At 41.4% G+C, this 26,168-nt stretch overlaps 1 protein-coding gene across 1 annotated transcript; it reads left to right on the plus strand.

Annotated features, from left to right (window-relative positions):
* The first annotated feature begins 4,128 nt into the window (after window positions 1-4,128).
* si:dkey-12h9.6 (macoilin-1) lies at window positions 4,129-16,994 on the plus strand. The gene is made up of 11 exons (XM_055232095.1): window positions 4,129-4,208; window positions 6,590-6,731; window positions 7,087-7,213; window positions 8,408-8,531; window positions 9,382-9,542; window positions 10,209-10,656; window positions 10,875-11,033; window positions 11,802-11,966; window positions 12,511-12,637; window positions 13,803-13,977; window positions 16,819-16,994. Exons 1-11 carry the CDS (start codon window positions 4,132-4,134, stop codon window positions 16,992-16,994), a joined length of 1,881 nt encoding a protein of 626 aa, XP_055088070.1. The 5' UTR covers window positions 4,129-4,131.
* Window positions 16,995-26,168: the final 9,174 nt, after the last annotated feature.

Raw genomic sequence — 26,168 nt, forward strand, 5'->3', positions numbered from 1 at the left:
TTTTTTTTTTTTTCATTAAAAAGATAATCGTTGATTAGATTATTAGACTGACTTTTTAAAAAGTTGTGCGTGCAGCCCAAATGGAACCTTCTGATGAATTAAAGACCTGCCACACTTGATATTTCTGCATCTAATTGTCTAGTTTTATATTGCTTAAAACTTATGCTAGTTCACCTCACCACCAAATGTTCCTGTAAATCCATGGAATCTGTCACGATCCCGGTCCTCCTACCCTGTTCTCTTCCTCCCCCACCTGCCGGAGCTGGGCTGAGCCCCTGGCTCCTCCCCGCGCACCTGCAGCCCATCAGCGCAATCACCACCTGCTGCTGTGGATAAGAGGAGCCAGGACCAGACATTCGGTGCCAGATCGTCCGCGTGTCAGGCAGAATACTTCTGCCTGACTTGCTTTTGCAGTTTAGCCCTTTTTGTATCCTGCTCATTTGGTTTTCTGTATGTTACCCTTCAGACCTGGTTCTCTGGACCCTCCCGGCTTCCGCGGTCCAGGCTCTGCTCTGACCCTGCCTCTCCACTCCGGTATAGTCTTGTGTTGTCTCGCTCCCTGCACCCTACGCCTCTGGAACTCGCTCCGCTCTCTGCTCCTGGTTCTGTTCCTGGTTGTCCTGTCTCCGTCTCCGCACCCCACGCTCCCGGACCCCGGCTCACGCTCTGCTCCTCGTCCCGGTGCCGCCCACACTGTTGGCTCCGCCCACACTGTTGGCTCCGCCCACACTGTTGGCTCCGCCCACACTGTTGGCTCCGCCCACACTGTTGGCTCCGCCCACACTGTTGGCTCCGCTGCGCCGCCCGCTCCGTCCCCGGATCCTGGCCTGCACCCTGTCTCCTGTTCCCCGCCAGATCAACTCACATTCTTGTACCTTGATTCACAAATTGTAAATAAACACTAACACTTCCCCGAGTCCTGCATTGTTTGATCCGGTAAACCCGTCATTACGACAGAATCATTGTTTATAGAATATTTGTCATACTTTTTCATTTTACATTGTGTCTTTGCCTACTTTCATTATGTATTTACATTGACTTGAATCATTTACATAAATACAATTCTAAGCAAGAATGGCAGGCTATGGTTTGACTCATGGTCAGTGCTGCCCTTGAATGAGAACCTCCTCTTTATCTCCCATGTTTTAAGTTTGAGCTGGATGGAAAAGCCACAATGTCACACTAATTGTAGCATTATTTTAGTCATACAAGTAGACAAAAGACAAAATCCGATTACTTGGTGTAAAGTGAAGAAGTGGGATCCAGCTGTGATGTCACTTCTCAGTGAGTGTGTTTTGTTGTGTTGTTAGCAGCTTCTTCTGTTACTGTTAATCCACGAATTAATCAAATACGTTTCTAACTCCTTTACGCACAATTGGCAGCTGGTTACTTACTTAACCCCACTGCGGCCCTTATCAGCTCCCAACCGCTTAGTATTTCATGGATCTAAAGGAATCAGAAAAAATGAATCTGGTGCTCACAGCCAGGCACGGGTACTGAAAGAAGCCACAACTTGGAATATATTTTTATACGCCTAGATGATGAATGATGAAGTTAACTTAAACATGTCATGTCCTGATGATACTGCCTCAGTTTGGAGTCTGTTGGATCTGTTATTTGTTAAAATACCAGTGCTAGATTTTGGATATCTGTATAATTAGATTCAAAATGGCCACCTTCACGTCAGTCTTAGGGCGTGGGCCCCATAGAATTTTTTTGCTCAGGATTTAAATATAAAATTAAAAATGTATATTCTAACAGTTTAAAATTTGAATAAACTGTCTTCTTCAGTGTTTTTTTGTTTACTATGTTCTACATTCCATATACATACAGAAGACATCAAATATATGAAGCAAGATATATGGAATTATGTAGCAAAGAAAAGAAGTTAAACAATTCTACTAAATGTTTTTATATTTTATATTCACATGCTGAAAGTAGCCACCCTTTGCTTTGTTGAAAAATACTTTGTAGTTATTTCACTGTTTTTCTTTACTACATAATTCCCTATATCTTATTTGATGTCTTTGTATGTATATAAAATGTTGAAAGTAGTAAACAAAGAACAAAAAAACAAAAAAAAAAACATTGAATGAGAGGGTGTGATGGTTGTTCATATTTTTCATTTTATATTCAAATCCTCAGAGTATCCACCCTTTGTTTAGTTGACAGCGCTGCAAACCCTCAGCTTTTCTCAGTGACCTTCATGATGAAGTCTACTGAAATGGTTTTCACTTCACAGCTGTGGAATCCCAAGAGTGTGCAAAGCAGTGATCAAAGCAAATGGTAAAGGCTATTTAGAGGGTTTGTCTTTTGACTTGTAGTGTATATTTAGTTGAGTTATTAAAAAGAAAAGTCTACATAATTCCATATATCTTGCGTCATATATTTGATGTCTTTTATGTGTATCTAAAATGTAGAATGTAGTAAACATAAAGGGAGAAAAAAAACATTGAATGAGAGGGTGTGTCCAAACTTTTGACTGAAAACATGGCCTATTAGTGTCCATTTGTGTCCCCAGGTCCAAGGTAAACACATTCAAATCAAATATAGATTTTTTCCTGATAACAATTTAATCTTTACTACCAAAACCCCAGAACCTGCACCTGTCGCTTCCACACGAGGCAGGGCCATGGAGCAGCCAACTCTTGGGACATCAAATAAGGGACAGGGCAGAGGCGTGCCAGGTGTCCAGAGTGCTCATAGACTGTAGCTTTCCCAAAGAAACTGTTAACATTTTAAAGAAATTGTACTTTCTTTGCAGCATACGTTTACTCCTACTTGAGTCCGATTTTTATTGGAGTAACTCTTACTTGAGTGAAAGTTGTGGTTTCTCTTCCCTCTGCGAGTGAGTCTAAAGTGACTGGAGCTTTATGTAACAATATGAAATGATCTGAACATTTGTGTTTCTTGCAGCTCCTTCAGATGTGATTTGGTTTGTCTCATTTTTGGGTCTATCCTTTGAAAATACCACTTTGAGCATTATTTCATGTTTTCATCCTTCAATTTTCTTATATTATATTATAAGTCAGATGTTACTCGTTAAGTTACCCTTACTTGAGTCATTTCTTGGACCACTACTTTTTACTTCTACTCGAGTAATATTATTTTGAAGTAAAGTTACTGTTACTTGAGTGCAGTTTTGGGCTCCTCTACCCACTACTGATTTGAGACAGTAGAAATGTTTGAATATAAATGTTCCCTTTGTAGATGGAATTTAGAGTGGCATTGGTAAATGAGCCGATTTGCATCAAATTTGACCAGGTTCACATTGACCCAAGCCAAAACATGCACAGTATTTACAGATTCTCCAGGTAAGGTCATCCTGACCAAGACTGCCTCAAGATCTGGTGATGGGACCCACTGCTCCTGATCGATTTAACCCAGAGACATTGAAGGGCGGGGCAAATGTAGGTTTAACCCAGAGACGCTGAGGGATGTGTCAAATGCAGGTTTAGCCCAGAGATATTGAAGAATGGGTCCAATGAAGGTTTAACCCAGAGACAAAAAGAAAAACCAGGCTACTGATGTGACATTTATCAAGTATAGTAACTGTGTCTAGCGCCTATGATAAAATGGAAGATTCCTGAATGTTTTGCCAAAGTCAAAGCTTCTAATGAACCAACTGAGTTCTTCATCAGTTAAGTGGATCGGAACATGGATTTTTCTTGTCTACATAACGTTTCTTACAGTCCATTTGATCCACACAGTAACTTTTTGTATTAGTTATCCCAAATACAAACTGCCGTTGTGCAAAACCCACACCCACTTCACCCACAATGTCTAGATGTGATGTGTGAGTGTTGGGGTCGGAGGAGCCCTAGAGGCTTTAATAAGGCTGTAAAGTGTATTACAGGTGACAGGCATCCTTATTATTACACTAGGCCTAAAAAAAAAAAACAAAAAACCCGCGCCTCAAGTTCATCCCGCGCTCCACTCTTCAGTGCGCATGCGCAGCTCCAGCAGCACCCCGCGTTCCAGAAGCGCAGACACATCACAGACACACCACCACCACCAACCCCGTTTTCTTCATCAGCATCCCCGCACCATCCTCACCGAGAGCCCGCCGAGCGCTCTCCCCGCCCCCCTGCGGTCCATACGGACACAGCGCCAAGGAAACCAAGCCATACCATGAAGAAACGCGCTGTGGACGCGAGCAGGCTGCGCAGGATGAAGAAACTCCGACTCACCGAGAGATTATCGGAGAGGTAACAGCGCCGTGGAGCGCACGCTTTTGTTGCGCAGGGTCTTTGTGTACAGTTGTCCATCCGCCGTCACCTGTCTGCTCCGCAAGCGCATGACCTCATCCGTCTTTGGATCACACATATAGTGAAGACTATTTCACATAGAGGGATTCAGTTAGAGCGCGAATGCAGTCGTTTACAGCAGAGACAGTGCGTAAACACGCCGTACGTGTGCCATCTCTGCGTGTACATTGTTTACAGTGTCACTGAATTGTCCTCGTGCTATCTCACCTGTGCACTCTTTACTTCCTTTTGATACAGTTGGACCCGTGCACAGTTCTACAGTTAAACTCCTGCGTGGCTCAAGCGTAAAGTGACATAAACACAAACCTAATAGAGGAAATGAAAACCACTTGTTAGGCTCTGCACACTGTCTGCTGTTATTGCAAAAAAAGTGACGCGAGGACTGACAGACTGACATCTGGCCCACATCCTCACGTTAGACTAAAACTGATGTGCAAATGTCTCAAATGTAGCCTCATATTTTTAAACGACAAATACTGCCCATAAATGAGTATGCAGGCTACATGCATATTAGGCCTACTCCAACGAGACAAACTATTATCAGGCCTCATATTCTAATATTTGATTCTAGTAAAAAATAGGCACAATAATAATAATAATAATAATAATAATAATAATAATAATAATAATTATTATTATTATTATTATTATTATTATTATTATTATTATTATCATTATTATCATTATTATTATAAATAGCCTATATCTCCTTAAACATATAGGCCAAGTTAGTCCTACCCAATCTTAATCTTAATTGAAGCAGAATTAAAGATTAATTTGATTGGTCAGTTCAAAATAAATAAATTATCCCTATTCATACAATGTTAAAAAAAATGCTTGAAAATCTGTCTTTAACATGGTTAGAATAACAAGGTACTAACTGTGGATACATGTGTAAAAGCATAAAACGGCGTAAATATTAAGTTAATAATCATATGAATGCAGGTTCATGTGTAACTGCTCTTTGTGTCTCTCTCCATCACACTGTTAACTGCTCTGAACCCGCAGCTAGCTGTGGGCTAGCCTGTATGTGTTAGCATCTGTGTGCTAGCTTCTGTGTGTGTGTGTGCGTGTGTGTGTGCGCGCGCGTGTGCTAGCCTGTTGGGGTGCGTGCGTGTGTGTGTTAGCCTCTGTGTGTCCTAGCTTGTGTGTGTTAGCCTCTGTGTGTCCTAGCTTGTGTGTGTTAGCCTCTGTGTGTCCTAGCTTGTGTGTGTTAGCCTCTTTGTGTCTTAACCTCTGTGTATGTTAGCCTCTGTGTTTTAGCCTTTGTGCGTGTTAGCCGCTGTGTATGTTAGGCCCTCTGTGTGTTAGCCTCTGTGTATGTTAGACTCTGTATTTGCTAGCCTGTATGTGTGTTAGCCTCTGTGTATGCTAGTATGTTTTTGTGAGCTAGCCTGTTAACAGTGTAGGGCTGTGCATGGATGCCATGGTGCCCCCCTCTGTCTCCGGATGATATATTGCCATGGAAACCAAACAAAGAGCCAGAGATGTGCACAGCCGCTGGATAGAACAAAGGGCCGTGCTCTTAAAGGTGCAGGGCGCACTCAGATCAGGACATTCTTAAAGGGATGAGCAAATCACAGTGTAAGAAATAAGCCTGTTTGAGCCCATACTGTTGTTGGTATCTCTTGTTGGATCCATACCATAATATTCATATAGGCTCTTAATATGATATCGATCAGTGTCACGATGTTACATGTATCGCCCATCACTAATATAAAAGCTGTATGTGTATTATATGGGTATTATTCTTGAACAATATTAAAGGGCCTGTAGGGTACCTGACTTCTCTGTCTAGCTCTGCAGTGTAAAAGCAGGTATTTGTATAAATAAATAAATAAATAATGTGTGTATTTTATATGTATATTTAAAGATGTTTTTGTTGTATGCGAATCAAAAAGAGCCAAACTGTAAGGACCAGATAGATTTATGCAATCAGAGTGGTTACTGGGTGTACACAAGTGGGAGGAGGAGCTAACAGCTCATTCTGAAATGTTCTTCATTCATAGTTCAAAATCAGGCACAAGCCCTTTACTGTCATGACAATCTTATAACAATACTGGGTCATAATCAGACATTTCATGAAGCCACTGTCATGGCAGTACAGACTTCCTTTCTGAAACATTCTTGAGATATTTGTGCTATTTTACATCAGGGTAAAAGAAGTGCTTGAGCCAATGTACCAGTAAGCTGGAGGGCCCATAAAAATTTGTCTGAGGGTTGCATTTGGTCCCCCTGCCCAGTGCACATTAGGCCAGAGCTTATGTGACAGGATTGCAGTAGTGCTCTGTTGTAAGCCTGATTTTGCTCTCCCCCCTTAGTGCCTATACTCTGATGCGCCTCGTCCTCCTCTGGTGCCTGGTCCTCCTGGTAGACTTCCTGTTGGACTTCAGGCTGGAGTATTTATGGCCCTGCTGGCTCTTCTTCTGCAGCGTCTACAGCACCTTCCACTGTCACGGCCCGGTGAGTCAGCTCCCCCATCTGCCCGGCCCCTCACACTGCACACCTGGGTACATTCTAAACCCCAGTTCTGTCCTTGCAGGTCATCCACATGGGTTATGAGTACAGTCTAAAGCCTGGTTCTGTGCATGTCACACACATGGGTTATGGGTACAGTCAAATCCCTGGTTCTGTCCCTGCAGGTCCCACACATGGGTACAGTCTAATCTCGGGTTCTGTCTCTGCAGGACCCACACATGGGTACAGTCTAATCTCTGGTTCTTTCCCTGCAGGCCCCACACATGGGTTATGAGCACAATCTAATCCCTAGCTGTGCCCAGCAGTTCACACAGTGTAATCTCTGATTCTGTCCGCGCAGGTCCTTTGCGTGGCGTTCATTTGTGCTGCATTCACTCTGGACATCTTCTGTCTGGTGTTCGTCCCTCTGCACTGGCTCTTCTTTGTGGCTAGCACCTACGTTTTGTTCAACTACATCTGGCACACAGGTGAGAAATCCACCTACTGGCAGTAATCAAATCAAATGGAAGAATTTAGTACAGATTGTAAAACACTGTAACCATGACAATAATGCTTGGCTCTTGTGTGGTTGTTGTGCAGAGAGGGGGCTGTGTGTGTTACCATGACAATAACTCTTGTGTGGTTGTTGAGCAGAGAGGGGCCTGTGATTGTTACCTTAATGACAGCCTAACTCTCCGGTGTGGTAGTTGTTGTGTGGTTGTTATGCAGAGAGAGACCTGTGCCTGTTACTATGATGACAACCATTTGCTGTTGTGCAGTTGCTGTGGGAGAAGCCTATGCATGCTACCATGACAATAATTCTATGGTGTTGTGTGGTTGTTGTTGTGCAGTTGTTTGCAGAGTGGTGCTTCCGTGTGTTACCATTTATTTATTTCAGGGACAGTGCATATTATTCAACATTTCTGTAAATATGTCAGAATTAGCCAAAGGCTATTTTTCATCCGTAGTCCCTTGACAGCAGATACTGTCCACAACTGTTAGCGTTACCATGACTCTAACAGTTAGAGTTGTGCAGAGAGGTGCCCCTGTGTGTTACCATGACGATAACTCTTGTGTGGTTATTGTTGTGCAGAGAGGGGGACGTGCACGTTACCATGATAACAACATCTTGTGTGGCTGTTGTGTTGTTTTGCAGCAGAAAGCGAACTGTGTGTGTTACCATGACGATAACTCATGTGTGGCTGTTGTGTTTTTTTGCAGCAGAAAGCGAACTGTGTGTGTTACCATGATGATAACTCTTGTGTGGTTGTTGTGCAGAGAGGGGGCTGTGCATGTTACCATGACAAAAACTTGTGTGTGGTTGTTATGCAGAGAAGTGGCTGTGCATGTTACCATGATGGCAACTCTCTTGTGTGGTTGTTGTGTTTTTTTGGAGCCCACAAAACAACACAACAACCACACTAATTACAACAAGTGTGGTTGTTGTGCAGACAGGGGGCTGTGCGTGTTACCATGACACTTTGATGTTGTTTTGGAGCAGAGAGTGGCTTGTGTTACCAGGACAATCACTCTTGTGTGCTTTTTGTTATGTGGTTGTTGTGCAGAGAGGGACCTGTGTTACCTTGACAATAACTCTTGTGTGTTTGTTGTTGTGCAGAGAGGGGTCTGTGTTACCATGACGATAACTCCTCTGTGTTTGTTGTTGTGCAATTGTTGTGCAGAGAGGGGTCTGTGCGTGTCTTCCTTATGGTTGTGGGTGCTCCTGCTCTACACTGAAGCCTCCCTGCGTCTCCGAGACCTCAAGTCGTCTCACGCCAACCTGTCGCACCTCTTCGCCGCACATTGGTATGCACACAAGCATATTTACTGTAGTGTCACCATTCTATTTTTGTCCCATACTAAGAAAATGTTCCATACTCTATATTAATAATCATTATGCCACAGTGAGGAAAAAGTAAACATGTTCTCAATAGTTTGAATATTGATTAGTTTCTGGGTATTAGTATGAACTACCTTAGTTTATGCAGTAGTTTCCAACTGTTTTTACTCACAGTCTCCATAACTCTAAATTTGCGGCCCCTACAAATGTATCTCATGATTAAAAATGCTAACTAAAAAGCATTTATTTAATACATATAAACAGCAGTTGTGATGTTTATGCTACCATACCCATTCACCCAATAATTTTTGGAACCTTTTTACTTTTTAATTTGCACAAATAATGGTTTAATGACTTGATCCTCTGACCAGACAAAACTCTGGTGACCCTCTGAAATGTTAGGCATCTCGCCCTGGGTGTCTCCGGCCTCCATGTTGGGAAACACTGAATTATCATCACAGTATTTGGACATTTTTAGATGTACAGTCTTTTACCTTACTTCTCCCTAAAATATCTCAAGGCCATTTCCATACAGTTGCTTCAGCTAGCTACTAGTAGCTAACTACTATTAAAACTGAAGCATTATGGGTTATGTAGAGTCAGGATTCAGCAGTGCATATTTTAAACCTCTTCAGGAGCATTGACATTTCAGATGAAATCTGAGCTGCTGACACAAAAATCCCATGCATTTTCATGTTTGTACATGTCTTAACTACAGGGTTAGCAGGTTTTATACTAGTTGGCTGGATATTTATTTAATTTTCTCCAGAATATCATAATATCACCCAGGTGTTCATTTGTTTTCCTCTGGTGTAGTATCGGGTATCCGGTCGTGTACTTGGGCTTCGATGCCACCTGTTATTTCTCCAGTGCATTTAAGATGCGGGTTCAGAGGGCTGTGCAGAACAACCCGGACCTCCACGTGACCCTGACCTCCGGCCTACAGCTCTGCTCCAAAGGCCCCCCTGACACCTCCAGTAAGTCCCTGCTTCCTGTCAAAACCAGTACTGTATCAAACATTCAAAAGTTTTATTCTAAAGAAGATGTCTGTGTAATCCCTCAGTCGTACAGGTAAGTTCCAGTTCAAAAGAACTGAGCTTGGATGAAGGGCAAAATCTATTCACTCCAAAAACTTTGACAGAATTACATTTTCTGTATCTGATTAAGTGCATCAATAAGATGACATATTCATGTTTTTCAGGAAAATGGTTCCTTCCAGCTTTGAGGGATTTTGTGAGGACTGTCATTGCCTGATTTGGAACCTTACCTGATTTGGCATCATTTTTCAAACTGATACATTGTTGCAAGCACGAAAGTTGCTATAGTAACTGTACCAGACAAACCTAATTTTTGATATTCATCCTGTCAAATTTACTCTTGGGATATAAACAGTTTTATTGGTGAACACTTGTTTAAAGTCTTTGAAAATGGTGTATTTAAACTGTTAATAAAGGTTAGAAAACAGAGCCTAGCTGAGTAAAGTCTGCATAATTAAAATGGCTAGCTTTGAGGATTATGATCAAATATGATTGATTTTGTTTCTATTTTTAAGACTAAACTCTGTGAAGTTGTCAAACCTTTTATATTAATACATTTAAGCTCGGCCTTACTTGTGGCTCATGTGCTCTTCCATCTCTCTGCAGACTCCAGGTCGAAAGGGAAGCCCGACTGTGGTCAGTACCAGTGTCCCACCGGCTCAGTCGTGTCCAGTGACCAGGCCCATGTGGTGGACTGTCTGCAGATTCGCTCGGAGGAACGCACAGAGCACCTCCTACAGGAAGCCTTCAAAACAGGCTCAACCCGACGCGTGTCCTCCTCTTCCACCTCCTCCTCCTGTCTGCCCAAATCCAGTGAAGCCCTCCACAAAACCACGGCAGCTTCTGAGAACTCCCCCGAGAGCCAGTCTCAGGAGGAGCAGGGAGGCAAAGGACACAAAGCGGCCAAGAACACCTCTCCCAAAGTTCGCCGGGGCAGTCGACACACACCCTCACCACCAGGGGGCAGAGTGGACAAGAAACAGAGGGCCAAAACCATCAGCCCCAACCGAAACTCTGCGGCCGCTCAGACTTTACACACTGAACAGATGAACAAGTAAGGGGTTAGGGTTAAGGCTAACAAAATGAAATTCTCAGCACATTTATTACAAGCATGAAAATAGGCAAGCATTTTAACAAAAACTTGAACTCAGATTTTTTTCTTATTCTGAATTATTTTTTTTTTACCCATAATGCCATGTTCTTCGCAGCTGACACAGTTTGAGTAGCATTAGTACAGGTATATGTGAACGCCTGTGTCTCTGTATGTTCCAGGTTGGAACAGGACATGAGGAGGCTGAAGGCCGAGCTTCAGTCCAGCCGACAGACGGAGCAGGAGCTAAAGAGCCACCTCTGTAACCTTAGCAATAGTGAGAGAAGCCTACACCCAGAGATGGATCTGCTGAGGGAGGCCAACATGCTGCTGCACACCAAGTAAGTCACCATCTACTACATGGGCCACATTCTAAAGACTAGGGGCCACAAACCACGACCCAGGGGCCAACATGAGGCAGCTTTGTAACCTGAACAACAGTGAGAGGAGCCTGAATAAATAATTGTCTGACTCGTTCTAAGCATTTCTGTGGTCAAATTTTGTTCATTACAGTCGTGTGCTTGTCTTTATTATTCCCTAAGATTTTTCACCATTGTAATTCCCTCTGCTGAAGCCCTACACCAGATCCCAGCATGGGGAATGCTAAAGCTTCAAAATAATGTCTGGTTCTATATATTGTTATTATTTGAAGTTCTAAAACATGAGATCTCAAAACAAAGGTAGAGAGTCAGGGAGTTCCAGAGAGAAGGAGCCTGCACAGAGTAGGCCATTCCCCGCTGTGTTCTGGGGACAAGAAACTGGCCCCCTCCCCATAGCCAGAGGCTGGAGCTGGTGCTGAGAAGCATGTACTTTGACCAAAGCTAGATGACCTCAAGAGAAGGGCTCCCTCTGACAAGCACAACATAGTATTATGTCATTGTTTATACAGTTTTTACTATACATAATTAGAATAAAAACCTCCTTTCACATCACCCCCATGTGAAAGTGCCATGGTAATGTTTCCCCTCAAACAATGAACACTTACACTGTCTCACATCAGGCCAGATTATTCTCTACTGTTATGAAACAACAGACACAAGTGAACATGCACAAAACTTCATATAGTATACAAAGGGATATAGAATAACATACACATGTTGTGTCCTTAGGTTGCTGTGCCTGGGTAAGACAAAGCAGAGGGACAAACAGACCAGTGCTCTCCTGGAGAAAAAGACCAGAGCAGAAACAGAGGCCAGACTGTCTGTGGAGAGACAGCTCAGTGAGCTCCAGATCCAGAAGCAAGAGGAGGCAGCGGCCAGGAGCCTGAGCAGCACGTAAGTCCTCCAGCCATGCACATGTTCTCTGCCTACATGTGTGTTCTCCACACACATGCTCTCTACACACATTTTCTCTGCCCACACACAAGTTCTCTACAGACATATTCTCCTCACACATGTTCACCACATACATGTTCTCCTCACACATGTTCTCCACACACATGTTCTCCTCACACATGTTCTCCACATACATGTTCTGTTCACACAAGTTCTCCATATACATGCTCTCCACACACATGTTGTCCACACATGTGTTGTCTACACACGGTCTCCACATGTGTTCTCCACACACATAAATGTTCTCTACACACATAAATGTTCTCTACACACATGTTCTCCACACGCATATTCTCCACAGACATATTCTCCACACAAGTTCTCCATGCACATTTTTTCCACACTTATGCTCTCTACATACATGTTCTCCACACACGTGTTCTCCACACACGTATTCTCTTCCGTTACATACTGTGGCTTTAAATAATCAAATTTAAGTACTAATTTGCAAAAGAGCAGTGTGATAAAGTCTGTGTTCCAGCAGACAGGAGCACCCAGACACCCACATGCTGAGGAGGAGAGTGAGAGAACTGGAGGCGCAGTACCAGCAGCTGCTGAGAGAGGGCCACCTCACAGACACACGACTGGTAGAGCTGAACAGGGACCTGGAGGTAGGACCATACTCAGGGACACTGTGCTTCTGGTGCTTGTACTGGTGCAGGGGCTCTCAAACCGTGGTACCTCTCCCACTGAAGGGCTTCACCTGGGCCTCTAGGGTTGTAGGTGCTTAGTAAGTATGTCAGTTTTATACATCTTTTGGTTCTTTTCTGGAATAGTTAAGTAGACCCAGTGTAGTCCTAGAGTTATTTCTGGTTTATTCCTCATTTATTCCCGGTGCTGTTTTAAATTTGGATTGGTCCTATTATTCTCTGGTGGTGTGTAGTTTCCCAGTTTCAGAGCCCTGTGATCCCGTGTCTTGTGTATGTGCTTGCTGTGCTACTAGTGCTGAAACGTCTTCTGTTTCTATGCTCTAGTATATGTGTCCGCAGTGATAAAACATTTTGTGTGGTCTTACAGATGTGTGAGATGTTGTGTCTGCAGTGTCCTCTGTGGTCTTGTGTAGGTGCTTGTTATATTTGCAGTGCTGTAACATCCAGTCTGTCTTTTGGATGTGTCTATTTGCAGTGCTGAAGCATCTTTTGTGGTCTTGCAGATGTTTGTGTCTGTTGTGTTTGCAGCTCTGACTCATCGCTTGTGTTTTTTATAGATATTTGTTTGTGTTTGCAGTGTCTCTTGTGGTCTTGCAGATGTTTCTGTATGTTGTGCTTGTAGTGTTGAAACATCTCTTGTGGTTCTTGTAGATATTTGTTGTGTTTGCAGTGCTGAAACGTCTCTTGTGGTCTTGCAGATGTTTGTGTGCTGTTATTCATGACGCATGCTGATCCCTGAAACCGACTCAACACGTTGCACTGTGCTCCGGTGAGATGGACTCACACATGTCCTCCCTCTCCACTCTACCCTATACTTGGCTTTCAACTGAATACTCTTCCTTTATATCTAAATTAAAAGTCTTTATTTGAGAAGTTTTGGCTTATTCACTCAAAACAATACAATACAGAGGGGCACCTCACTTTAGATAACACCTAATGACTTCACAAGGTGGAGTGTTTCAAGCTCTGGAAAGGGAGATAGTTGAAACATGTAGGGTTACTTAATGCAGGTATGTTTTTGATGAAAAAACAACATTAAAATATGACTTTCCAAACATTCTGTAGAGTATTTTCATTCAGTGGTACTTACTGTGTTAAATGTGTCCATGTGTGTTTTGCTGTTCAGTCACTGGGCCAGTGCCGGGCTGTGGAGCAGGACACAGAGTTGCTCCTGTCCTCGATTTCCACTCTCCAGGAGAAAGCCCATCAGCTGGAGCTCAGCCTGAGCGCAGAGACACGCATCAAGCTGGACCTGTTCTCTGCCCTGGGAGATGCGCGGAGGCAGCTACAGATTGCTCATGGTAACCCCATACACACTGGGACTAGACTAGGACTAAACCAGGACTAAACCAGGTGTAGGCCAGCTCAGGATTAGACTAGAACTAGATCTAACTAACTACCACCTCAGAGAATTTACAGCTTAGCACCACCATGCCTACTTACCTGCACAGTAAGATGAATTCTGTGATTCCTACGAGTTCACAAACTCACGAGAATCCATTCTGGCAGCATCCTGCTGGTACGATTGGGCCAGAAACTGGGCCAATGACGGCACAGCATTATAGTTTGAGTGTATTGTGTGTGTATATATATATATATATATATATATAATCAACAGAGAAGGTGCCTTGAATCAAAAGTCTGGTTTATTGAATCAATTGTGCACAATCATCAAAGAGCTGTTCTCCCTAGCAGTGTCGTCATGCCCTCAGCTGACAAATGAAAATAAATACAGTGTATTTATTCCATCAAAACAATCATGCCAGTTTAGTCTAATCGACGTGGCTGGAGGCTGCTAGACACACAAACAAGAGATACTCCCATACATAACAACAGATGGTATTACGAAGGTTAGGTCAAAAAGATCCATAACAATACAAATAAAGATTTAAGGTAAAGAAAGCCATAACAGGTGGAAGCGCCAAAAAAAAAAGGCAATGCCAACAGTCTATTTACACCGTGAAGGTTTAAACCTGGACTAAATTAGAATTAAAAGAGGACTCAAATAGGATGAAAACAGATCTACAGTTGAAACCAGAAGTTTACATACACTTTATAAAAAGAAACATTTGCTCTTTTTTTTTCTCACGGTTTGACATGAAATCAAACTAAACTTTTCCTTTTTTAGGTAAATTAGGATTAACAAAATTATTATTTTTTGCTAAATATCAGAATGAGAGGAGGACTCTTTTAGACAATTTTTCATCACTTTCTTCAAAGTCAGAAGCATACATACATTTTGTTTTCTTTAAACTGTATGACTTGGGTCTAACATTTTGGATATCCTTCCACAAGCTTCTCACAATAGTTGGTAGGAATTCTGGCCCATTCCTCCTGCCAGAACTGGTGTAACTGAGCCAAGTTTGCAGGCCACCTTGCTCGCACTTTTCAGGTCTACCCATACATTTTCAATAGGATTGAGGTCAGAGCTTTGTGATGGCCACTCCAAAACGTTGACTTTGTCATCCTTAAGCCACTTTGTAACCAGTTTGGCAGTATGCTTTAGGTCATTTTCCATTTGTAAGTCCCATTTGAGCCCAAGCTTTACCTTCCTGGCTGATGTCTTGAGATGTTCCTCATGATGCATTCTATTTTGTGAAGTGTACCAGTCCCTCCTGTAGCCAAACAACCACACAACATGATGCTGCCACTTTTGTATTTCACAGACAGGATGGTGTTCTCGGACTTGAAAGCATCCCCTTTTTTCCTCCAAACGTAACGATGCTCATTATGGCCAAATAATTCAAATTTAGTTGTCTTCAAAAATTACGGTCTTTGTCCCTCTGTGCACATGCAAACTGTAATCTGGTTTTTTATGTTTTTTTTTTTTTGTTTTTTTTTTGGAGTAATGGCTTCTTCCTGCAGAGTGACCTTTTAGCCCATGTTGGTACAGTACTCGGTTCATTGTGAATAATGACACAATCTTACCAGCTGCAGCAGCATCTTCACAAGGTCTTCTGCTTTTGTTCTTAGATTGATATGCACATTTTGGACCAAAGCACATTCATCTCTGGGCACAGAACCTGTCTCCTGCCTGAGTGGTATGATGGCTGGACATTCTCATGGTGTTTATACTTGTGTGTATTATCTGGGTTTCTCCAGATTGTGTACAGGCATACTAATCTTACTGTATGCAAAGTTCTGAAGAAAGTAATGAAAAATTGTCTTAAATCCTTTATCCTTCTCTTATTATTCTGACATTTAGCAAATAGAAATAATTTTGTTAATCCTAATTGACATAAAACCGAAAAAATAGTCTGATTTCATGTCAGACAGTGAGAAAAAAAGAAACAAAAAAACAAAACAAAACAAAACATATGTGTCCTTTTATATAGTGTATGAAAACTTCTGGTTTCAACTGTATATGAGGCAACAGAAAGATCCAGCCCAGTCGTCCAGGTAGTTTCCATTACAGTTTCATTGGACAAAAGTCTTTAAGAGTTAATATGTGTTACTGCTCATACAAGAGGTTTCACTCATTTACAACTCCATCCTCAGAGTCAAAAAGATAACAACAGGGATATTCTAATAGATCACTGGGGTCTTGAATGACTATGCAAAATATGACTTGGACACAGTTCAGGATAGTTCAATGGAACTATTACACATACTCAACAACTAATAACACATACTCCTTACTGTAAAACAACTAGGGTGTTAGTTTCAGTGTATATAGCTTCTTCCTTCAGACAGATATTGCAGAGTTTCAGATGACATCACACCATTGTATAGATCAATAATTTTTAATACAGATGGGAGGCAGCTAAAATTAATATTCTTAAAATACAGATAATTGTTGTAATTCAAGACACTAATATGTCTCGTCATTAATAGAATAGACATTGATGAATTTACCTTTTAGATATTTCATGGCAAAGTGCAATGTAATCAGTAGGGAAATCTGGCTCTTGCCCCCATCTGGGAGTATGACATCATCACATCTGAATCTGAAAACCACCAATAAGGCCATGACTTACCAGAACCCTGTCAGAACTGAAGAAGCTAGCTGCTTGGGTGAGTAGCAAAACATACTCACTTTTGTCCATTTGACAGAATTCAAATGTGAAATGCCAAATAAAAAGTACAAAAATTTCTGTCTGGTGCATATTATTAAAATACAGTCTTGCTTTGCGTGTTTGCAGATAAGCTGTTCCGACAGGAGAGAGAGGTGGATGAGATGAAGCGGCGAATGGCAGAAGTGATGGCTCTGAGCCCCGCCCCCCGCCCTGCTGTGCCTCAGTATCTCAACAAGCTCCTGGCCTCTGAACGCTATGCCCTCAACCCCCGCGCTCTGGTCTACCACTGCCTCAAGAAGTGAACCGGGCTAAACCAGAACTGTCCCCAGTGACCCCTGAACCTTCAGGGCAATGGTGCTATCTGCAAATCCTTTTCAGATTCATGTTTTAGATCTCATTTCCAGAGTTGCAGCTAACGGCACAACAGTAGGATAACAAGTGGATATCATAGTCTTACCGCTGTGGCAAAATATGTCCAAAGTTGGTCACAATGGCCTTGGTTACAACTAAAACAAAATATTAAACAAAAAAGTCAGTCTGGAGGATTTTACAATTATATGTAAAAAATGACCTGAAATGAGTCATTTCAAATGTAAAAATATGGAACAACAAAAGAAAGAAAAGCAAAGAGAGTAGGCAATCATATATCATATACCGTATTTTCCGGACTATATGTCGCAAAAAAACATACATAAGTCAGTTTGGACTATAAATTGCATTTTTGGGGGGAAAATTATTTTACAAAATCCGAGATCAAAAACAGACATTTTATCTTTGAAGGCAAGTTATAATAATAACAGTAAAATAGACAACAACAGGCTGAATAAGAGTACAGCACGCTAACGTAACACATGTATATTTATTCAGCTACATGAAGCATAGACAGAATTGAACACGTGTCTTCTATGTTTACATAAGATATTAACAGTTAATCATGCTAACGTAACATAAGCGGCTTTTCCACAAACACGAGACACACAAGCGTTCTTTTCACTGATGTTTACTGTGGTCTTACTTCTTCATCACACTTCACACCGTAGAACTAGCAAACACATCAAATATAACATAAGCTCTGGCTCATATTATATCTACACACAAAACTGCACATGAACACATGGAAAATATACATACCACTTTGGCCTGCTAGTAAATAACCCGGTGAACCGAAAACTTTATATTTTACTTTTCAATTGTTTCTTAAATAATGCTCTGTCGGGTAAGACTTTGCATTAGCGTAAAAGACTGAAACGTAAAACAGGAAGTAGTTTTGTGATAAAATAAACATTTACAATATTGTTCCAAATGAAAAATTATCAGCTTTATGGTCTTATAAATGAAGGGGAAATAAATAAGAGGAAATTAAATATGAAATATATAAAAGAAAACAAGTCAAGTAAATTTTCTTACAGGTGTTACAAACACATCAGTGCCATCTATTGGTCAAACAAGTGAACTGTAACATGTATAATCAACCGTTACATAACACATTTATACAACTACATGAAACATAGACAGAACTGAATACGGGTCTGATATGGTAATGTTATTAACAATTAATCAGATAACTAAAGCAAAAAAACAAGATAGGTTTACCAAACTCTCGATCTCATTCCGAATCACTAAATCCATTGAATTTTTCATCTTCAGTGTTGCTTCTGAACAACTCAACCAACTCCGGGGGTAGATGAAGCACCGCATCCTCTTCTGTGTGGCTGTTATGCTGGTACACAAGCCTAGAGTGCCCTTGCACAGTTGTCAGCGTGACAATAATGAAGATGTGAAATTATATATTTTATAATTTCACATATAAGTCGCAGCTGAGTATAAGTCATATTCTCCACTGGACTATAAAAAAGTGCGAATTATAATCTGGAAAATACGGTAATATATGTAAAATGCTCCAAACAGAAATAGCATACATTTGCACTATTCTAAAAATAGATTTTGAACACTATTGATATTAGTTCTAAAAAACAGAATAATAAAACAAACTAGTAAATATACCAGTATTAACAAATCCTGTAAAAAGTTACATACTTTTTACAAGATTTGTTAATATTACACTTATATGGTGCATTAACTTTGACACATAACATCTTTACATCACCATGTTACCTTGTATTGTTTGGGAAATACTATATTTGCTGAAAACAACATATTAACATTAATTTATTAGTTTCACTTTCGTTTTTGATTTAGCTCTCCCCCTCCACAGCAACATCACATCAAAATCATCATGCATCCCACAAATGAAATGACTGCACATCACATCAGGTTTGTCAAGTTGCTGTGAACAGTTTTGTATCATGTTTTTGTAAATTTTACAGAATTGCTGTGTGGGAGCATGGGTGACGTAGACTTGTGGGGTGAGCATCACACAGAACATTTTAACATGTTAGAAAGCTCAAAACATAGATTTTGCATAATTCTCCCTCTTTAAGCCGCTTCTCCAGTTCTGGTGAGATTGCTGGTGGACACTGCCTTTCAGTCGTGGACACGACTGAGAGATTACACAGACATGCCTGAAGATATTTAAGATGTAATCCATCCATGTTTAAGTATTTTAGCGATCTCCCATGGCCCTATTCAAACCCTTTAAGGTTAGCTGTACATTTCTGTGCAATTCCCCACAAGCCATGCTCTAACTTGACAATACTCCTTAAATATAAAAAAAAAAAAAAACATGATACAAAACAATGCACTACAACTTCACAAACCTGCTCTCCCTTAGCATGGAGGACAAAGGGTGGCAGAGCTCAGAGTGTAAAAAATTTAATTGAAACTTAAAAAACATGTTAATACCTTATTTTGGGCAAATATAGCATTTTCAAAACCAAAAAATAATAACACATAATAATAATATATTATGTGTTACCGTTAATACCCCACAGAAGTGAAATACTCCCTATTTAAGCTGTGTTTCTCCTTAACAAATACCATACAGTTCTTTGTTTACAGTTTACAATGATCAAATGGCCTCAGGAAGCTAGATTAAGTGGTGGGTGGATCGATACCAAACAGGTCAAGTATTTTTAAATCATCATCAAATATCAATATCAATATACAATATCAGTATACAGAGAACTACTTTCTCTGCTCTTTGGCAAGGAGCAGAGAAAAGGTTGCTCCAAGACTCTATACTGCAAAAAATGCAATCAATAAGAGTAAGTGCATGAATCTTATAGCGTTTCTCTTCATTTGAGTACATTTGGACTTGAATCTTAAAGAAAGATTTGTCAACAGAACAAACACAAAATGTCTTATTTTACCTAAAATAAGAAAACCACATACATTTCCTCTCTTGAAATGAGAAGACATGCTTCTGCACTTGAAATGAAAAAAAGAAATACTTGTTCTACTGGAAAATCTGGTCAAACTGTACTCAAATCAAGACTATAGACTGTATATATAAATGGACATAGCTAATCTGCTAGCTAGCAAATAGGAAGCGTGGGTGCTCTATCAACTCTGGCTCCAATTCACTTTGTATTGAGAAACTGTTGCCCCACTTTCTGTAACTGCTGCTGTCAGACTTGTCATTTTAGTCTTAAAATGTTCGTATCAAGATATGAACATGAATAATTGACAAATTAGGTGCCTTCTTTCCCCTGAGGTTGCTCTTGCTATCATTAACAACGGATTTGATTGACTGCGGCAGGAAAAGGCGGTACCTTCAACAGCTTCACTCCAGATTGGCTCTTTGGTTGCTATGATACTCGGCTCCAAATTCACCCCTATAACTGCTAGCCTGGATGAGCTTCATTTGGAGCCAAATGCTAGAGGTGACGTCTCACTTCCTTAGTCCACTTCCTCAGTCCACTTCTTTATACAGTCTATGATCAAGACACATACTACGTAACACTGCACTGTGCACTGTGTAACTTTTCTGGTGAGGGATCAGCCACCTGTGTGTCTCCATGGAGATACTAATGCTTTGTCTCAATACCATCAGGCCAAGCTACAGGTCAGATTTGTGGAGAGGAGACGCATGTTTTTTTTTAGTAATTAAACACCTCTAATTGAATAATTGCAAGATGTTTAATGCCATACTGAGGAACATTCTAGGTAGGGCACTAACATCTCCATGGAGACCAGCAAGTAATGAACACTCCAAATGAAAAGTTGAACAGTGCACCTTTTAAATCAAGCACTTATTATCTCTTTTAAGAAGGGGGTATTATGCTAAATTGATTTTTGGAGCTATCTACCAAGTTATAATGTTCCTCATCAAAAGCATGCTTGAAGAAATTTGAGATATCATCCATGCATGTTTGAGTGTTTTAGCAATCTCTCCTGGGCCCTATTCAAATCCTCCTTATGGTTAACTGTACGATTCTGTGCAATGCTCCACCCACTAGCCCACGTCACCCATGCTCCCACACAACAATAAATATACAAAAACATGATACAAAACTGTACTCAACAACTTGACAAACCTGATGTGATGTGCAGCAGTTTCATTAGTGGGATACATGCTGACTGTGTTGTGATAGCGCTCTGAAGGGGGAGTGACTTAACGCAGGGAGCAAAGGGACAGGAGATTCAGATGAGCATCAAAAATGAAAGTGAAACTTATAAAACATGTTAATATGTTGTTTTTGGCGAGTATACCATTTTCAAAACAATAAATGGTAACATGGTGATCTAAATATGCTATGTGTTAGGAGCTAATACCCTATAGAAGTAAAATACTCCCTCTTCAAGTGTTTCATTCCAGTATAGAAGACCCCTATAGCAGAGGGGTCTTCTGCATTATAGACATTGGTATCAGATTGACACTGCCTCTACATTCACTGACAGACTTTTTTAAATGCTTTTCTACATTTGAGTTTTTCTAAATGAACTAGAGATCATTCCCAAACACTTGATATGATCCTACCTACCATTTTACTTGAATTATATGAGGAAATAACCTAGAGTGTGGGTTTACTTGGGGCTGTACAGTATCCCCAGATGAGTGTAAATAATGGAGGCGCTGACACCACATTTATAAACCATGTTTATGAAACTCCAAGTGCTTGTTCTGGTTTGTCTTCAAGACTTTTCCACACAAACTCAAATGTACAAGAACAGTGAACAGAAGGCAGCCTCAGACCAAAGGGGTTATTGGAACAAGATAACTGTGCCTATTTAAATAAGGACTTTCAAACTGGAAGTATTGTCCAAAAGTCATCTAATATGCTTTTGTCTGCAACTGGGTCTGTGGGTCTCAGCTGAACACACTGTACAATTCAGATGTTTAACTAAAAGTAATGATTCTACCTAGCTACCTATTCTACCTTTTGACCTCAAGAATATTTGACAGAACTGGCCAGGTCTACACTAGGGCAGAACTGTTCAATACCTGGTATGGCAAATGCAGACTCATATCCCTCGACTCATATCTTTAGACTCATATCTTTAGACTCATATCTTTAGACTCATATCTTTAGACTCATATCTTTAGACTCATATCTTTAGACTCATATCTTTACACTCATATTTTTAGACTCATATCTCTAGGTATTTTTAAAATAGAGTAACCGAAGGGCAGAGAATAGAGTAACCGAAGGGCATACAATCCTGATCCAGAAGGATCCCTCAAAGGGTGCAGTCCCATCCAGCTATCGTCCAATAACCCGTCTCTCTTGGAGGCTCATATCAGGCATCATCGCGGCTAAGATAAGTGGGCACATGGATCAATACATGAACACAGCACAGAAGGGCATCGGAAAAGATACCAGGGGAGCCAAATACCAGCTCCCGGTAGACTGAACAGTCGCCCGAAACTGCAGAACCCGTCACACTAACCTGTGCACAGCCTGGATTAATTGCAAGAATGCCTACGACTCAATGCCACACACGGATCACTGAATGCCTGGAGCTGTACAACATCAACAGGACAGTAAGAGCTTTCATTGCAAACTCGATGAGGTTGTGGAAAACCACCCTTGAGGCTGATGGCAAGCTACTTGCGCAAGTGACCATCAAATGTGGCATATACCAGGGAGACGAACTGTCCCCACTGCTGTTCTGTATAGGTCTAAATCCCCTCAGCCAAATCATCAGCAACACTGGCTATGGATACCGACTCAGGAATGGGGCCACCATCAGTCACCTCCTCTACATGGATGACATCAAGCTGTACACTAAGAATGAACGAGACATCGACTCACTGATCCACACCACCAGGATCTACAGCACAGACATTGGAATGTCATTCGGGCTTGAGAAGTGTAGCCGGATGGTGAGAAAGAGAGGGAAGGTAGTCCACAGAGAAGGGACCTCACTCTCCAAAGGAACAATAGCAGACATTGAGGACAGTTACCCACAAGCAAATGGCAACCTTGAAGATGAAACAAGGAAAGCAGCCACCTCCAACAAGTAAGGCCAGTCCTAAGGAGTCAACTCAATGGAACGAGGTAATAGATAATAGGTAATAAAAAGCTACGCCCTGCCAGTAATCAGATACCCAGCAGGAATCATAACCTGACCAAAGGAAGAGATACAGACCACAGACATTAAGACCCGAAAGCTCCTGACCATACATGGCGGGTTCCATTCCAAATCCAGCACCCTGAGACTGTATGCAAGCCATAAGGAAGGAGGCCGAGGACTAGTGTGGAGCGCAGAGGAAGAGGTGCTGGAGGTACCATCATGTAAGGACAAGCTGTAGGGGTCCATCGGATGTGCCAATGGAACATAACTGAAGTGGCTGATATCAAGAAATCCCACCAATGGCTTGAGAGAGCTGGTCTAAAGGACAGCATGGAGACACTCATCCTGGCTGCACAGGAGCAGGCCTTGAGCACCAGAGCAATAGAGCCCAGATCTACCACACCAGACAAGACCCAAGGTGTTGGCTGTGCAAAGAGGCCCCTGAAACATTCCAGCACATAACTGCAGCGTGTAAGATGCTGCATGGAAAGCATACATGGAGCGGCATAAAGTGGAGCCATAGTGTACAGAAACATCTGTGCAGAGTACGGATTGGAGACCCCAAGGTCAAGGTGTTACAAACCTCCAAAGGTGGTGGAAAATTATCGAGCCAAGATCCTGTAGGACTTCCAGATACAGACTGACAGAATGGTGATGAAACAACAGAGAAAAATCGTTGTGGTGGACATCGCAGTACCAAGTGATGGGAACATCAGGAAAAGGAAATATGAGAAACTAGAGAAATACCAGGGGCTCAAAGAAGAGATGGAGAAGGCCTGGAAGGAGAAGGCATCATTGGTCATTGTCATCTGTGGTCATTGGAGCACTCGGAGTAGTGACACTCAAAGGAGTGGTTACAGCAAATCCCAGGGAACACATCAGACATCTCAATCCAACAAAGTGCAGTACTAGGAACAGCAAAGATATTGCAGAACCCGCAAGCTTCCAGGCTTCTGGGAGAGGACCTGAGCGTGGAAAAAAAGAGGATGAGACCACCCGTGGAGGAGATTTTGCCAAATCTTGCATCTTATGGATATTAGTTAGCTTCTAACTACTTAGCCTGTGCAAACTCTTAATATTTGATTTTTTTTCCCAAAAGTCTATGGGAAAAAATTTATGGGAAATTTGCTTCTGGAACCGGAGTGGACTTCGAAGTGGGAGGGAATGTTGAGCTCCATTGAAGAAGTGTGCATTTTAGATCCCAGGCCTATCTCTAACCCCCAAATCCCCTAACCCATAACCTCCTAACTCTAATCCCCTAATCCCTAACCTCCTAACGCTAACCCCCTAGTGCTAACCCCCTAACCCTAGCTATCCTTTATATGCCATTTAAGTCCTATATAAATCACTGGTAGCATTAATAATAGACTGCAGGCTGTTTGTTTTGGGCAGACCCATCAGTTGAGAATCACTCTCTTTAAAGGTTCATTCTGTAACTTTGCATGCTTGTTTCCATGGAGAGGTTGTTAAACTTATCTAGCTTCATGTTTTTCAATTACAGGTGTTTTTTATTATTAAAATAGAAAATGGAAATTGATTAATTAAAACACTTTAAGCCATGTTATAATCTTAGTGCCTCCTCAAAAACATACCTGGAGCTGTGTTTAAAACACAAGTGGTTGTTTTAAAGTTAACAGCTATCTGTAGTATGGATCAATGAAGCTAAAACAATAGATGCATTTTCAAAGCTTGGCTGCAAACTATCCAAATGATCCTAGTGAAGGGGTATAAAGTTTGAAAACACAGTGTCCTGTACACATATATGACATCACATGGTGAAACAGAGTGTGTGAATGAAACAAAACACAACTCCCGGTATGTTTTCGAGGATGACATAGAGACAGAAATTTGCGTAATATGCCTTTAATGCTGTACTGCTGAACATTTCATACTAAGCAATAACATCTCCATGGCGGCAAGCAGGTGGCAGACCCTTAATCAGAAAAGTTCCACAGTGCCCTTTAAAAGCCGACACAAAGCGCAGTAGATGACTTGATCGTGTTGTCCGTGTTGTTAAGTGCTATGTACTGGTGAATATTTCTACTGTACAGACCCCGTCCAGGCTGAAACGGCGCCTGTGGATGTGACAATTCAGTAGCTTTTTTTTTAGATCTGGTGTTTCTAGACGCTTTTTCTACAGCATCTTTTCTAGTCTTGACTGTTTCTTACGCTGCATTTTTGTACGCCGCCATGTGTGACGCATGAATTGTGTTTATCTGCACAGAGGTGGGTAAAGGAGTCAAGTACAAGTATGAAGAAGTGGTCCAAGAGATTACTCAAGTAAAAAAGTATATGGTAAAAGCACTACTCAAGTAAGAGTAACTTAAAGAGTGACTGTTGGGACGTAATATCTGATTTATAATTTAAAGTGAATCTAATTGGAAGAGCAAAACATCTGGTATCATCTAGACAAACTGAATAATCTGAAGGAGCAAGAAATCCAAATGTTCAAATCAGCTTATACTGTCAACATAAAGCTCCAGTCACTTTAGACTCACTCACAGAGGGAAGAGGAACACAACTTTTACTCAAGTAACAGTACTTTTACTTCAATAAAAAATAAAATATGTAAGTATATATAGTATGCTCCTGTAAAGGTACACTGAGTAAATGTGAGTACTACCCACCTCTGGAGCAGCAGTTTGTAAATGGACATATTTTGTACATGGGCATATTGCGAACCAGTGTGTACATGGACTTTTGTACAAGGGCTAAAATGTGTCAAAATGAGATGCTGGTGCTTCACGGTCAAAGCGCAGTTGTTGACCATTTCTGAATTTTGTATAAATACCTGAAGCAATTGACTTTCTGTGCATTTATTCCACTTTTCAAACTAGAGAACTGTTAATATCTCACTCATTTCACTACTGCGGTAGCAGTAGCTGTTTCAGTGCTCGTCCTCTCATCCGAAGGTTGGCGGTTTGAATCCCACTCTCTACACAAACATCATTGGTTGAGAAGTCAGATCCACTGACCCTGAGGTCGGCGGTGCGATTCCAGCCTCCACAGATGATACTGCCATTGTGTCCTCAGGCAAGACCCACCTTGCCTGTGTACAC

This window comes from Periophthalmus magnuspinnatus, chromosome 24 (assembly GCF_009829125.3).
Source record: "Periophthalmus magnuspinnatus isolate fPerMag1 chromosome 24, fPerMag1.2.pri, whole genome shotgun sequence".
NCBI lineage: Eukaryota > Metazoa > Chordata > Actinopteri > Gobiiformes > Gobiidae > Periophthalmus > Periophthalmus magnuspinnatus.

What these genes read in the sequence shown, in the direction of transcription:
- si:dkey-12h9.6 (XM_055232095.1), top strand. Translation starts at nt 4,132, where the DNA reads ATGAAGAAACGCGCTGTGGACGCGAGCAGGCTGCGCAGGATGAAGAAA. An exon ending in CCTTCCACTGTCACGGCCCG is followed by an intron (nt 6,732 to 7,086) that starts GTGAGTCAGCTC and finishes CTGTCCGCGCAG; the next exon opens with GTCCTTTGCGTGGCGTTCAT. An exon ending in GCAGCTACAGATTGCTCATG is followed by an intron (nt 13,978 to 16,818) that starts GTAACCCCATAC and finishes GCGTGTTTGCAG; the next exon opens with ATAAGCTGTTCCGACAGGAG.